Source organism: Cyclopterus lumpus, chromosome 22 (assembly GCF_009769545.1).
Source record: "Cyclopterus lumpus isolate fCycLum1 chromosome 22, fCycLum1.pri, whole genome shotgun sequence".
Classification (NCBI taxonomy): Eukaryota; Metazoa; Chordata; class Actinopteri; order Perciformes; family Cyclopteridae; genus Cyclopterus; species Cyclopterus lumpus.
In genome coordinates, this window is record NC_046987.1 from 23,004,606 (window position 1) to 23,017,105 (window position 12,500).

The following is a 12,500-nucleotide window of genomic DNA, read 5'->3' on the forward strand; positions in this document are numbered from 1 at the left end:
TATTTGATTTAGAATATAAGGTTCCTTACTTTCGATATGTTCCCTCTCCAGAACTTTAAGATTCTCTTCTAGATCAGACATCTTTTTATATCTTTCCTTTTTTCTGTGTGCGCCCAATACTATGAGCCTTCCTCTAATCACTGCTTTTGCAGTGTCCCACAAAACACTTGGCGATACTTCTCCATTATTGTTATTGTCCATATAATCTTTAAGTTCCTTCTGCACATATTCCTTGCATGTCTTGTCATTCAAGATGCTTGTGTTAAGTCGCCACAGCGTGTTTTTCTTTTTATTATCCAGATGCACAGTTAAATAAACAGCTGAGTGGTCAGATATGTCTCTGGCCCCTATCCTACAATCTTTAAGTCTGTGTCTGTCTGAGTTGTAAGTAAAAAAGAAAAAATAGTCAATTCTTGAGTATACACCTTTACTTGCTGAATAGAATGTGAATTGTTTTTCTTTTGGGTGGAAGTCCCTCCATACATCGATCAGTCCTATCTCCGTCAATAATTTTGTTGTTATCCTGGCATTAGGAGTTAGCCTCTTAAATGTATTAGAGGAGTCATGTTTAGGTTGTAACTGAATGTTCCAATCTCCTCCACATATTAGAACACCGGAGGCCTCAGAGGCTATCAGGTCAAAAATGTCCCTAATACAAGAATTGTCCTGCCCTGGTGGAATATCCACATTGACTAATGTGACTTCTTTCTTGTCAAGATGCCCTTTAACAAAGACATATCGACCCTCACTGTCACAAACTTTAGAAACCAGTCGGAAGTTCACCCTGTTAGAAATTAGTATCGCTACTCCTCTCCTTTTCCCTTTCTTATAGGACGAATGAAAGGTATTTTTAAACCCTAGTTTGTTTAACTTTTCATGTTCCATGTAGTTAAGATGGGTCTCATGCCAAAACATTACATGCAACTTTTCCCTTTTCATCTTTGCAATTACCTTACCCCTCTTACTTGGATTGTGTAAACCATTTACATTTAGGGTAATCACCCTATATTCCTGACATTGCATTTAAACCCACGGTTAACACAAGAGTTATGTACCATTGGTGACCAAACTTGAACTATTCTTGAACCATAGATGAACTCAACAAGTGAATACAAGACAAAACAAGCAAACATATCACAAAACTCAGGTGGACCTCCATTTTGAAGTAGAAAACCACTTCTTTTGTGGGGGGAGTAGTCTAGTTAGCCCCCAGAGCCCCCCTTCAGTGCAACCTATAATACCCCTACCTAGTGAGTGTATTTTGTACACTTTGTGTGTTACCAGATCCCTTACCTATATTCGGTCAACTATATTCACTCTATAAGCTAAGAGCAAGCCAATACTATACAAAGAAAAGATAATAAAATCACGGGCATACAGTTTCATCCCTTAAAACAAATCTCATTAATAAATGTCCTTAACCGGGCAGTAATCTTGCTTACCCGATTCTTTGCCGTTTAATATGAAAAACCGTGTATCAGTCTGTTACCTCCCATTCCCCCTGTCTCTTTATTTTGGCCGGTGAAAACCTCGCAGCTTCTCCTTAATCCACTCTTGGCGTGTCTGTCGGCTGGATGTAGTCCCTGCTCGCTGCCAGGTCCTCCTTGTCTTCTCCAGGATCCCAGACTCATCAGCCGACTTCTCCAACTCGACAGAGATTGCCCTGGTCTTTAAATCCCGTAGGTTATCGGCCCACCGTCGAAGAACACTCGTAGCTTGGCTGGTGGTGGTGGTTGGAATCATATTCCTTTTTCACGAAGAATTCTCCTTATTTGCGCATACTCCTTCCTCTTTGCCAAAGTTTCAGCGGGGTAGTCGTGGTCGAAGTAGATCCTCCTGCCAGTGTGGTAGATCTCCTTCTTCTTCCATGCAGAGTGTAACACCAGATCTTTAGTTTTAAACTCCTGGAAGTATGCAATCACTGACCTGGGCTGCGCATCATTGGGAGGCCTGGGGCCGAGCGCTCTATGACATCTCTGTATACCAAGTTCAGCTTCGGCGAGGGGCTCCAATTCTTTTTTTAATGAAATATTGTCTCCCTCAGTCCCCTCTGGGATGCCGTAAATGCGAAGATTGTTACGCCTCGAGCGTGCTTCCATGTCCGTAAGCTTCATCTGTAAACGTTCCTGGGTTTGTAGTGAGCAACTCAGCACCTCCTGAAAGTCAACGTTCCACTCTTCTAGGTCGGCTATGCGCGTCTCTGCTTCACCCTGACGGCTGTAGCTTTGAGGTCGGCTACCACTTCGCCTAGCTTCTGTTGAATTTCCTTTCTTATGTCAGTTAGCTCCTCTTTCAAATCTTCTCTGATTTTGTTTCGAAAGTTACCCAATTCGGACTTCAACTCCGTGTCCACGTTTTTTATGTCTTTACGTATGGCGGCGATGTTGCTTTCCATGTCCACCGCAGCTAGTGTTAGCTCGGAATTTTGGCTACGTCCGCCATGACACTCACGATGTTCGTCCGTGATGGCCCCTTCAGTCGCTGTTTTATCAGGTTTATCCACTTTCCCATATGGCTTTCCCTTGCTCTTCTTGTGTTTTCCCCCTTCCATTATTATTGAGCACAAATCTTAAAAGTCACTTGTATTTAAATTGGGGAATAAACTCCGACCGACCGGGAGGTGTTCTTTACGCGACCGTTCGCTTCAGTCTCATCCCGGAAGTCCATCATTCCCTTCTTAATCACCACACTCGTGGATTTCCTGTCCTTGAAGGTTGTCATCGCCTAAGTGGCCACATTTTCCAGGGTCTCTTGGACACAGTTGTTATTGTCGTCCACAATCCCAGATCAGACCACTTCACAACCAACTACAGTAGCTCAGACTGGATTAAGCCCGACTCCAACGCTGGTCTGCATGTTACATCTTATGCTGCTGAATTGAGGTTTGTACCCATGGTGGTCAGGAGGTTTGTACCCATGGTGGTCAGGAGGTTTGTACCCATGGTGGTCGGGAGGTTTGTACCCATGGTGGTCTGGAGGTTTGTACCCATGGTGGTCAGGAGGTTTGTACCCATGGTGGTCGGGAGGTTTGTACCCATGGTGGTCTGGAGGTTTGTACCCATGGTGGTCGGGAGGTTTGTACCCATGGTGGTCGGGAGGTTTGTACCCATGGTGGTCAGGAGGTTTGTACCCATGGTGGTCGGGAGGTTTGTACCCATGGTGGTCTGGAGGTTTGTACCCATGGTGGTCGGGAGGTTTGTACCCATGGTGGTCGGGAGGTTTGTACCCATGGTGGTCGGGAGGTTTGTACCCATGGTGGTCAGGAGGTTTGTACCAATGGTGATTAGGAGGTTTGTACCCATGGTGGTCAGGAGGTTTGTACCCATGGTGATCAGGAGGTTTGTACCCATGGTGGTCAGGAGGTTTGTACCCATGGTGATCAGGAGGTTTGTACCCATGGTGGTCTGGAGGTTTGTACCCATGGTGGTCTGGAGGTTTGTACCCATGGTGGTCTGGAGGTTTGTACCCATGGTGATTAGGAGGTTTGTACCCATGGTGGTCGGGAGGTTTGTACCCATAGTGGTCTGGAGGTTTGTACCCATGGTTGTCGGGAGGTTTGTACCCATGGTGGTCGGGAGGTTTGTACCCATGGTGGTCGGGAGGTTTGTACCCATGGTGGTCGGGAGGTTTGTACCCATGGTGGTCGGGAGGTTTGTACCCATGGTGGTCGGGAGGTTTGTACCCATGGTGGTCGGGAGGTTTGTACCCATGGTGATTAGGAGGTTGACGACTGTCAGGTTGTCTTCCTCCTGCTTGTTCTGAGATACCAGCCTCGAGATACCAGCCTCCTGGAAGCTGGTATCTCAGAATCCAACAAGAGGTCGTTATAGGAGGTTTATGATGGTGAAAAGTTTAGAGATCTGTTGTGTTCATGAGACAAATCAATGATTCCCTCAAAGGCCAGAGATAGAGAAACAACAAGAGACCCAAAGTAGTAATAATTCCACAAAGTACTAATACCACATTGTAGAAATATTCTGTTATAATTAAAAGTCCTGCATTATAAATATTACTTAATATTAAATTAGCATAAAAATACAGTTAAAGTATCTAAACTAAAAAGAGTATGTATTATAATTATTGATGTATGGTTGTTCATCACTTTAATGTTGCTGTGTCTGTCTCCATGTCTGTTTCTCTGTCTGTTTACAGGAGTGAACAACAGTGTGAAGTTTTACTGTGAAGCAAAGAACAACAGAGGAATCTCCGTCTCTAGAACAGGAACAGTTCACATTAAAGGTGAGTGGGTTATTACATTTATATTATTATTAGGTGTCGTCTTTAGTATTTAAGCTATACATACAAGAGTATTCAGGTCTGTAAGTGTTTCTCTCCACAGCATGTGAACCAAACACTGACACACCTGTTGTGACTGGTCACCGTCGCTCAGCTGTGATTGGATCATAACTATTTTGGGGGCGGGGTCTCTGTTTCAGTGTTGCCGGCTGCGCCGGTCAGGTTGCAGGTGATGATGACGGACAACAATGTCACTTTGTCATGGAAACCAGGATTTTCAGGATACTCTGAGTTGTCCACCTGCAACGTCCAGGTAAGACACACGCCGATATACACACACACACACACACACACACACAATGATAGTTTTTTAAAATCCTCCTCCTCCTCCTCAGTTGTCGAGGCGTTTGGTCCGAAGGTGGGACCTCCCTTACCAAAGGGTCCAGGTTCCTCCCCACCTGCAGGTTCTGCCTGGTCTGAGGAGCCACTCGAACTACAGCGCCAGAGTCTCCTGTGTGAATGAGGTGGGGGCGTCGCCCTTCTGCCCCTGGCTGAACTTCCAGACACCTGAGTCAGGTGAGAGACCCAAACCCTGTCTTCTGTTCACTAACCTTCAGCTACATAGGAAGTACTATCAAGGTGCACTTACCTTCATTTTCTGATGATTTATCCTCTTTTAAGTTTCTTAATCTTTGACGAGTTACTATTGTCAATATGTAATCATATGTGCTGAATGTTGGCTGAATGTTAAAGATAAGTAAATAAGTGAACTTTGGGTTTGACCTGATGATGGAGGAAACTATAGTAGAGAGACACTTCTTGTTCAATAAGAGCCAGACATGAACCTTCAAATGGGGAGGGGGTAGCAGGTGTTACCTTAAAGAACAAGTTATGTCATATAAGAAAAGACTACGTAAACTGCTTTATACCAGAAATGGACCAGGAGGTTAATAAAGTGCCAAGTAAAGAGTTCTAAAGAGGAAACGAGAAGGGATCAGGTCTTTGGGGCTCTTTGGGTCTTCCTTGGGGCTCTTTGGGTCTTCTGGGTCTTCTTTGAGGCTCTTTGGGTCTCTTTGGTGCCCTTCGGGTCTTCTTTGAGTTTCTTTGTGTCTTCTTTGGGGCTCTTTGAGTCTTCTTTGAGTCTATTTGTGTCTCTTTGGGTCTTCTTTGTGTCTCTTTGGTGCCCTTTGGGTCTGCTTTAAATCTCTTTGGTGCTCTTTGGGTTTTCTTTGAGGGCCTTTGCGTCTCTTTGGTGATCTTAGGGGCTATTTGGTTCTTCTTTGAGGCTCTTTGGTACCCTTTGGGTCATCTTTGAGTCTCTTTGGTGCTTTTGGAGTCTTCTTTGGGGCTCTTAACTGTCATTTAGTGATCATAACTGTCATTCAGGGATTATACCTGTCATCTAGGGATCATAACTCATTTAAGGATCATACCTGTAACGCTGTGATCCCTCCTCAGTGCCCTCAGTGGCCCCCAGGAACCTGACATTTGAGCTGTCGGAGCATCAGCTGGCTCTGAACTGGGCCGGGCTGCAGGAGGAGGAGCTACAGGGGCGACTGCTAGCCTACAAGGTGCAGTGGACCCTGGGAGGAGAACCACAGGTGAAGGGTCCTCATTGGTCCGATGTGGGTCGGGATGCAGCTGAACTAGGTCCTCCCACTTTAACGTGTCCTCTGTGTGTCCAGGAGCCACTGCTGTTTAAGGAGAACTCGGCTCAGCTGTCAGGAGGAGGGCGGTTCTTTAACACCTCCTTCCAGGTGTCGGCCTGCACTTCGGTGGGCTGTGGACCCTGGAGCTCCCCGGTGCTGGTGCTGCCTGCCTCAGGTGCACAAGTCGCCTCTGAGATGGTTTCATGCCGCTGCGGTTAGTGTGACGACTGACTCTGTGATGCGATTTCCTCTCTCAGTCCAGGTCCAGGTTCAGGTCCAGCGGAGCCACATGTGGGTTGGCCTGCTGCTGGGTCTGCTGGTGGCCATCGTGGTCGGACTGCTGCTCACTGCCGTCGCTCATCGCCGCGACAAAGAGACGCAGTTTGGGTATGAAAACCAGCACAAAGCTCACGTCCACACTCAAACCAGCAGAGAATTAGTGGTGAAAGACCGGCGGTCTTCAGTAGGAACCACCAAGTCCCACAGTCCGAGTCTGAACCTGAAGCCGTTTGTGTCTTCAGGTTTGCCTTCAAGCCGCCGGGTGCCGAGAGCTCGGTCTCCTTCACGGCGGCTCGGTCCTTCAACAGGAACTGTGCTGAGCTGCAGGACTCCACATGTGAGGAACAGTTACTTTTAAACCTTTAAGTTGAACAATAAGTAAGAACACTGAGTATGTTATGTTACCGATTGTTGTTACCTATTGTTATGTTACCGATTGTTGTTACCTATTGTTATGTTACCGATTGTTGTTACCTATTGTTATGTTACCGATTGTTATGTTACCGATTGTTATGTTACCTATTGTTATGTTACCTATTGTTATGTTACCGATTGTTATGTTTGAGTTCTGAGGATCAGGTGACTGAACGTCCTTCAGCGGTGTGTTGACAGGAAACACTGCTGCTACCTGGTCCACACGGCCTGTATTTACCTGTGTGTGTGTGTCTGTCTGTCTGTCTGTCTGTCTGTCTGTCTGTCTGTCTGTGTGTGTGTGTGTGTGTGTGTGTGTGTGTCTCTCCAGTGGACAGTCTCGGTATAAACGAGGACCTGAAGAACAAACTGCAGGACGTTCTGATCCCAGAGAGGCTGATTACACTGGGACACATGCTGGGGAAAGGTACACACAACTACACACTAATAGATTGACAGCAGGATGATAGAAATAAAGTGTGTTTACCTGTGCAGGTGAGTTTGGCTCGGTGCGCGAGGCGTTCCTGAAGAAGGAGGACTCGACCGTCCTGAAGGTGGCGGTCAAAGTGCTGAAATGTGAGACCTTTCTTCTGTTTGTTGATCAGTGTGGCGAAAGGAAGCGACGAAGGAAAAAATAACAAATGGCACAAAAGACATTGAAGTGTGCTCTGAAGATCAGAGGGGGAGAACTTCATCCAGGTTTATGTTTGAACACTTAAAGCATCGTCAGGGTGAAGAGTAAACATTGAGTTTAGCTGAACTAGAACCCTGAAGGATCTTAAAATGGAAAGAATGTGAAGTGGTCTAACGGGTGAGGAGTAAGAACTGAAAGCAGTTAAACTGTCTCAGCCTTTAAACACGTTTAGCTCTAATGTAAACAAACAAATCCTCTGAATGTTAGCTGAAGTGTAAACGAGTTGAGTTATTGAAGGTGAAAGACGAGTAAACACTGAAAGCAGTTGAAGTGGTTTCAGTGATTAAAAGAGTAACACTAGAAACAAACCAGGAGCATTAAAATGGCCGCTGTTTGCTGAGCTTGGAGCGACCGCTTAAAAGATAAAAAAAGTGTAAACACTGTAAATTGTGTGTGTTCTCCAGCTGACATCACTTCGTCAGGTGACATCGAGCAGTGTCTGAAGGAGGCGGCCTACATGAAGGACTTCCACCATCCAAACGTCATCCAGCTCATCGGTAACACACATATAAACATCACATGACCAGGGGTCAAAGGTCAGGTGGTTTGATTGACAAGCCTTCCTGTCCAATAGGAGTGAGTCTTCACCGGCGGCCCGTCCAGCGGCTGCCAATCCCAATGGTGGTTCTTCCGTTCATGAAGCACGGAGATCTGCACACGTTCCTTCTGCTGTCTCGACTCGGAGAACGTCCTTTTGTAAGAGAACGTTAAAAGGAACACATTTTAACCTGTTAACGACCAATACCACCTTCCGTCTTCTCCATCAGCCTTCTATTCAATTCAATTCAGTTTATTTTGTATAGCCCAATGGAATGGACCTCCAATCCATGAAACAGAAGGAGGTAGAGAGGAGGGGGGGCGGGGCATCAGCAGGGCCAATGGGAGGCCGGCTCACCAGCATCAGACACCTCCAGGTCCAATGGACCCTATGAGACGTGAAGTCACAACGACTCCGGGGAGGAAGCAGAGTTAATAAGGTGCAATGGAGAGATGTAAATTCATCCATAAGGAGAGAGAGAAGAGGAGAGAGGTGCTCAGTGTATCCTAAAACATCCCCCAGCAGCCTATAAGCCTATAGCAGCATATCAAGGGGCTGGACCAGGGCAAACCTGATTCAGCCATAACTATAAGCACTATTAAACAGGAAAGTCTTAAGTCTATTCTTGAATGAGGTGACTGTGTCTGCCTCCAGGACTGAAAGTGGAAGCTGGTTCCATAAAAGAGGAGCTTGATAACTGAAGGCTCTGGCTCCCATCCTACTTTTTAGGACTCTAGGAACCACAAGTAGCCCCGCATTTAGTGAGCAGCTCTCTAGTGGGGCAATATGGTACTACAAGCTCCTTAAGATATGATGGTGCATCACCAATCAAGGCTTTGTAGGTGAGGAGAAGAATTTTAAATGTGATTCTTGATTTTACAGGGAGCCAGTGCAGAGCAGCTAATACAGGAGTCATGTGATCTCTTTTCTTAGTTTTTGTGAGTACACGAGCTGCAGCATTCTGGATCAACTGGAGGGATTTAATAGACTTATTAGAGCAGCCTGATAATAAGGAGTTGCAGTAATCTAGTCTGGAAGTAACAAACGCGTGAACCAGCTTTTCTGCATCTTTTTGAGACAAGATGTGTCTGATTTTTGAAATGTTACGTAGATGAAAAAATGCAATCCTTGAGATTTGCTTAACGTGGAGTTAAAGGACAAGTCTCGGTCAAAGATAACTAGAGATTCTTTACAGTGGTGTTGGATGCCAGGGCAATGCCATCTACAGAAACCACATCACCAGATAATTGATCTCTGAGGTGTTCAGGGCCAGTAAAATAACTTCAGTTTTGTCTGAGTTTAACATCAGGAAGTTGCAGGTCATCCATGTTTTTATGTCTTTAAGACATTCTTGAATTTTAGCGAGCTGGTTGGTCTCCTCTGGTTTGATCGATAGATATAATTGAGTATCATCTGCATAGCAATGAAAGTTTATGCAGTGTTTCCTGATAATATTGCCCAAAGGAAGCATATATAAGGTAAATAAAATTGGTCCAAGCACAGAACCTTGTGGAACTCCGTGATTAACGTTGGTGGTCATTGAGGCTTCATCGTTTACAAATACAGATTGGGATCGATCTGATAAATAGGATTTAAACCAACTTAGTGCGGTACCTGAAATGCCAATCGACTGATCCAGTCTCTGTAATAGGATGTCATGATCAATGGTGTCGAACGCAGCACTAAGGTCTAACAAGACCAGTACAGAGATGAGTCCTTTATCAGCACTAAGGTCTAACAAGACCAGTACAGAGATGAGTCCTTTATCAGCACTAAGGTCTAACAAGACCAGTACAGAGATGAGTCCTTTATCAGCACTAAGGTCTAACAAGACCAGTACAGAGATGAGTCCTTTATCAGCACTAAGGTCTAACAAGACCAGTATGGAGATGAGTCCTTTATCAGCACTAAGGTCTAACAAGACCAGGACAGAGATGAGTCCTTTATCAGCACTAAGGTCTAACAAGACCAGGACAGAGATGAGTCCTTTATCAGCACTAAGGTCTAACAAGACCAGTACAGAGATGAGTCCTTTATCAGCACTAAGGTCTAACAAGACCAGTACAGAGATGAGTCCTTTATCAGCACTAAGGTCTAATAAGACCAGTACAGAGATGAGTCCTTTATCAGCACTAAGGTCTAACAAGACCAGTACAGAGATGAGTCCTTTATCAGCACTAAGGTCTAACAAGACCAGTACAGAGATGAGTCCTTTATCAGCACTAAGGTCTAACAAGACCAGTATGGAGATGAGTCCTTTATCAGCACTAAGGTCTAACAAGACCAGTATGGAGATGAGTCCTTTATCAGCACTAAGGTATAAGAAGACCAGTACAGAGATGAGTCCTTTATCAGCACTAAGGTCTAATAAGACCAGTACAGAGATGAGTCCTTTATCAGCACTAAGGTCTAACAAGACCAGTACAGAGATGAGTCCTTTATCAGCACTAAGGTCTAACAAGACCAGTACAGAGATGAGTCCTTTATCAGCACTAAGGTCTAACAAGACCAGTACAGAGATGAGTCCTTTATCAGCACTAAGGTCTAACAAGACCAGTACAGAGATGAGTCCTTTATCAGCACTAAGGTCTAACAAGACCAGTACAGAGATGAGTCCTACTTCCTCAAGGATCTTAGAGAGGAAGGGAAGGTTAGAGATCGGTCTGTAGTTAGCCAACACCTCTGGATTAAGAGTGGTCTTCTTCAGGAGAGGTTTAATTACAGCTACTTTGAAGGAATGTGGTACATGGCCTGTTAGCAAAGACACATTAACAATATCCAGCAGAGAGGTGCCAATTAAAGGCAACACGTCTTGTCCTTGTGTTCTCATGTCTCTCATTACCTTGTGTCCTCATTACCTTGTGTCCTCATTACCTTATGACCTCATGTCCTTGTGTTCTCATTACCTCATGTCCTTGTGTCATCATTACCTCATGTCCTTGTGTTCTCATTACCTCATGTCCTCATGACCTCATGTCCTTGTGTCCTCATTACCTCATGTCCTTGTGTTCTCATGACCTCATGTCATTGTGTTCTCATGACCTCATGTCCTTGTGTTCTCATGACCTCATGTCCTTGTGTCCTCATTACCTCATGTCCTTGTGTTCTCATGACCTCATGTCCTTGTGTTCTCATGACCTCATGTCCTTGTGTCCTCATTACCTCATGTCCTTGTGTCATCATGACCTCATGTCCTTGTGTCCTCATGACCTCATGTCCTTGTGTCCTCATTACCTCATGTCCTTGTGTCATCATGACCTCATGTCCTTGTGTCCTCATTACCTCATGTCCTTGTTTCCTCATTACCTCATGTCCTTGTGTCCTCATTACCTCATGTCCTTGTGTTCTCATGACCTCATGTCATTGTGTCCTTATTACCTCATGTCCTTGTGTCCTCATTACCTCATGTCCTTGTGTCATCATTACCTCATGTCCTTGTGTCCTCATGTCCTCATTACCTCGTGTCCTCATGACCTCATGTCCTTGTGTCCTCATTACATTATGACCTCATGTCCTTGTGTCCTCATGACCTCATGTCCTTGTGTCCTCATTACCTCATGACCTCATGTCCTTGTGTCCTCATTACCTCATGTCCTTGTGTCATCATGACCTCATGTCCTTGTGTCCTCATGTCCTCATTACCTCATGTCCTTGTGTCCTCATGACCTCATGTCCTTGTGTCCTCATGACCTCATGTCCTCATGACCTCATGTCCTTGTGTCCTCATTACCTAATGTCCTTGTGTCATCATTACCTCATGTCCTTGTGTCCTCATGACCTCATGTCCTCATTACCTCATGTCCTTGTGTCCTCATGACCTCATGTCCTTGTGTCCTCATTACCTTATGACCTCATGTCCTTGTGTCCTCATGACCTTGTGTCCGCATGACCTCATGTCCTTGTGTCCTCATGACCTCATGTCCTTGTGTCCTCATTACCTCATGTCCTTGTGTCCTCATGACCTCGTGTCCTCATGACCTCATGTCCTTGTGTCCTCATGACCTCATGTCCTTGTGTCCTCATGACCTCATGTCCTTGTGTCCTCATGACCTCATGTCCTTGTGTCCTCATGACCTCATGTCCTCATTACCTCATGTCCTTGTGTCATCATTACCTCATGTCCTTGTGTCCTCATGACCTCATGTCCTCATTACCTCATGTCCTTGTGTCATCATTACCTCATGTCCTTGTGTCATCATTACCTCATGTCCTTGTGTCCTCATGTCCTCATGACCTCATGTCCTTGTGTCCTCATGACCTCATGTCCTTGTGACCTCATGACCTCATGTCCTTGTGTCCTCATGTCCTCATGACCTTGTGTCCGCATGACCTCATGTCCTTGTGTCCTCATGACCTCATGTCCTTGTGTCCTCATTACCTCATGTCCTCATGACCTCATGTCCTTATGACCTCATGTCCTTGTGTCCTCATGACCTCATGTCCTTGTGTCCTCATGACCTTGTGTCCTCATGACCTCATGTCCTTGTGTCCTCATTACCTCATGTCCTTGTGTCCTCATGGCCTCGTGTCCTTGTGTCCTCATGACCTCATGTCCTCATTACCTCATGTCCTTGTGTCATCATTACCTCATGACCTCATGTCCTCATGTCCTTGTGTCATCATTACCTCATGTCCTTGTGTCCTCATGACCTCATGTCCTTATGACCTCATGTCCTTGTGTCCTCATGACCTC

At 45.4% G+C, this 12,500-nt stretch overlaps 1 protein-coding gene across 1 annotated transcript in view; it reads left to right on the plus strand.

Annotated features, from left to right (window-relative positions):
* The window catches only part of tyro3 (TYRO3 protein tyrosine kinase), a 36,647-nt gene that overhangs the window by 20,236 nt on the left and 3,911 nt on the right, over positions 1–12,500 (plus strand). Inside the window, exons 5-15 of the mRNA XM_034525103.1 lie at positions 4,153–4,239; positions 4,437–4,549; positions 4,632–4,812; positions 5,695–5,837; positions 5,922–6,060; positions 6,143–6,272; positions 6,407–6,501; positions 6,907–7,002; positions 7,071–7,151; positions 7,674–7,766; positions 7,844–7,965. Coding sequence (XP_034380994.1) covers positions 4,153–4,239; positions 4,437–4,549; positions 4,632–4,812; positions 5,695–5,837; positions 5,922–6,060; positions 6,143–6,272; positions 6,407–6,501; positions 6,907–7,002; positions 7,071–7,151; positions 7,674–7,766; positions 7,844–7,965 — 1,280 coding nt within the window. The remainder of the gene's footprint in view (positions 1–4,152; positions 4,240–4,436; positions 4,550–4,631; positions 4,813–5,694; positions 5,838–5,921; positions 6,061–6,142; positions 6,273–6,406; positions 6,502–6,906; positions 7,003–7,070; positions 7,152–7,673; positions 7,767–7,843; positions 7,966–12,500) is intronic.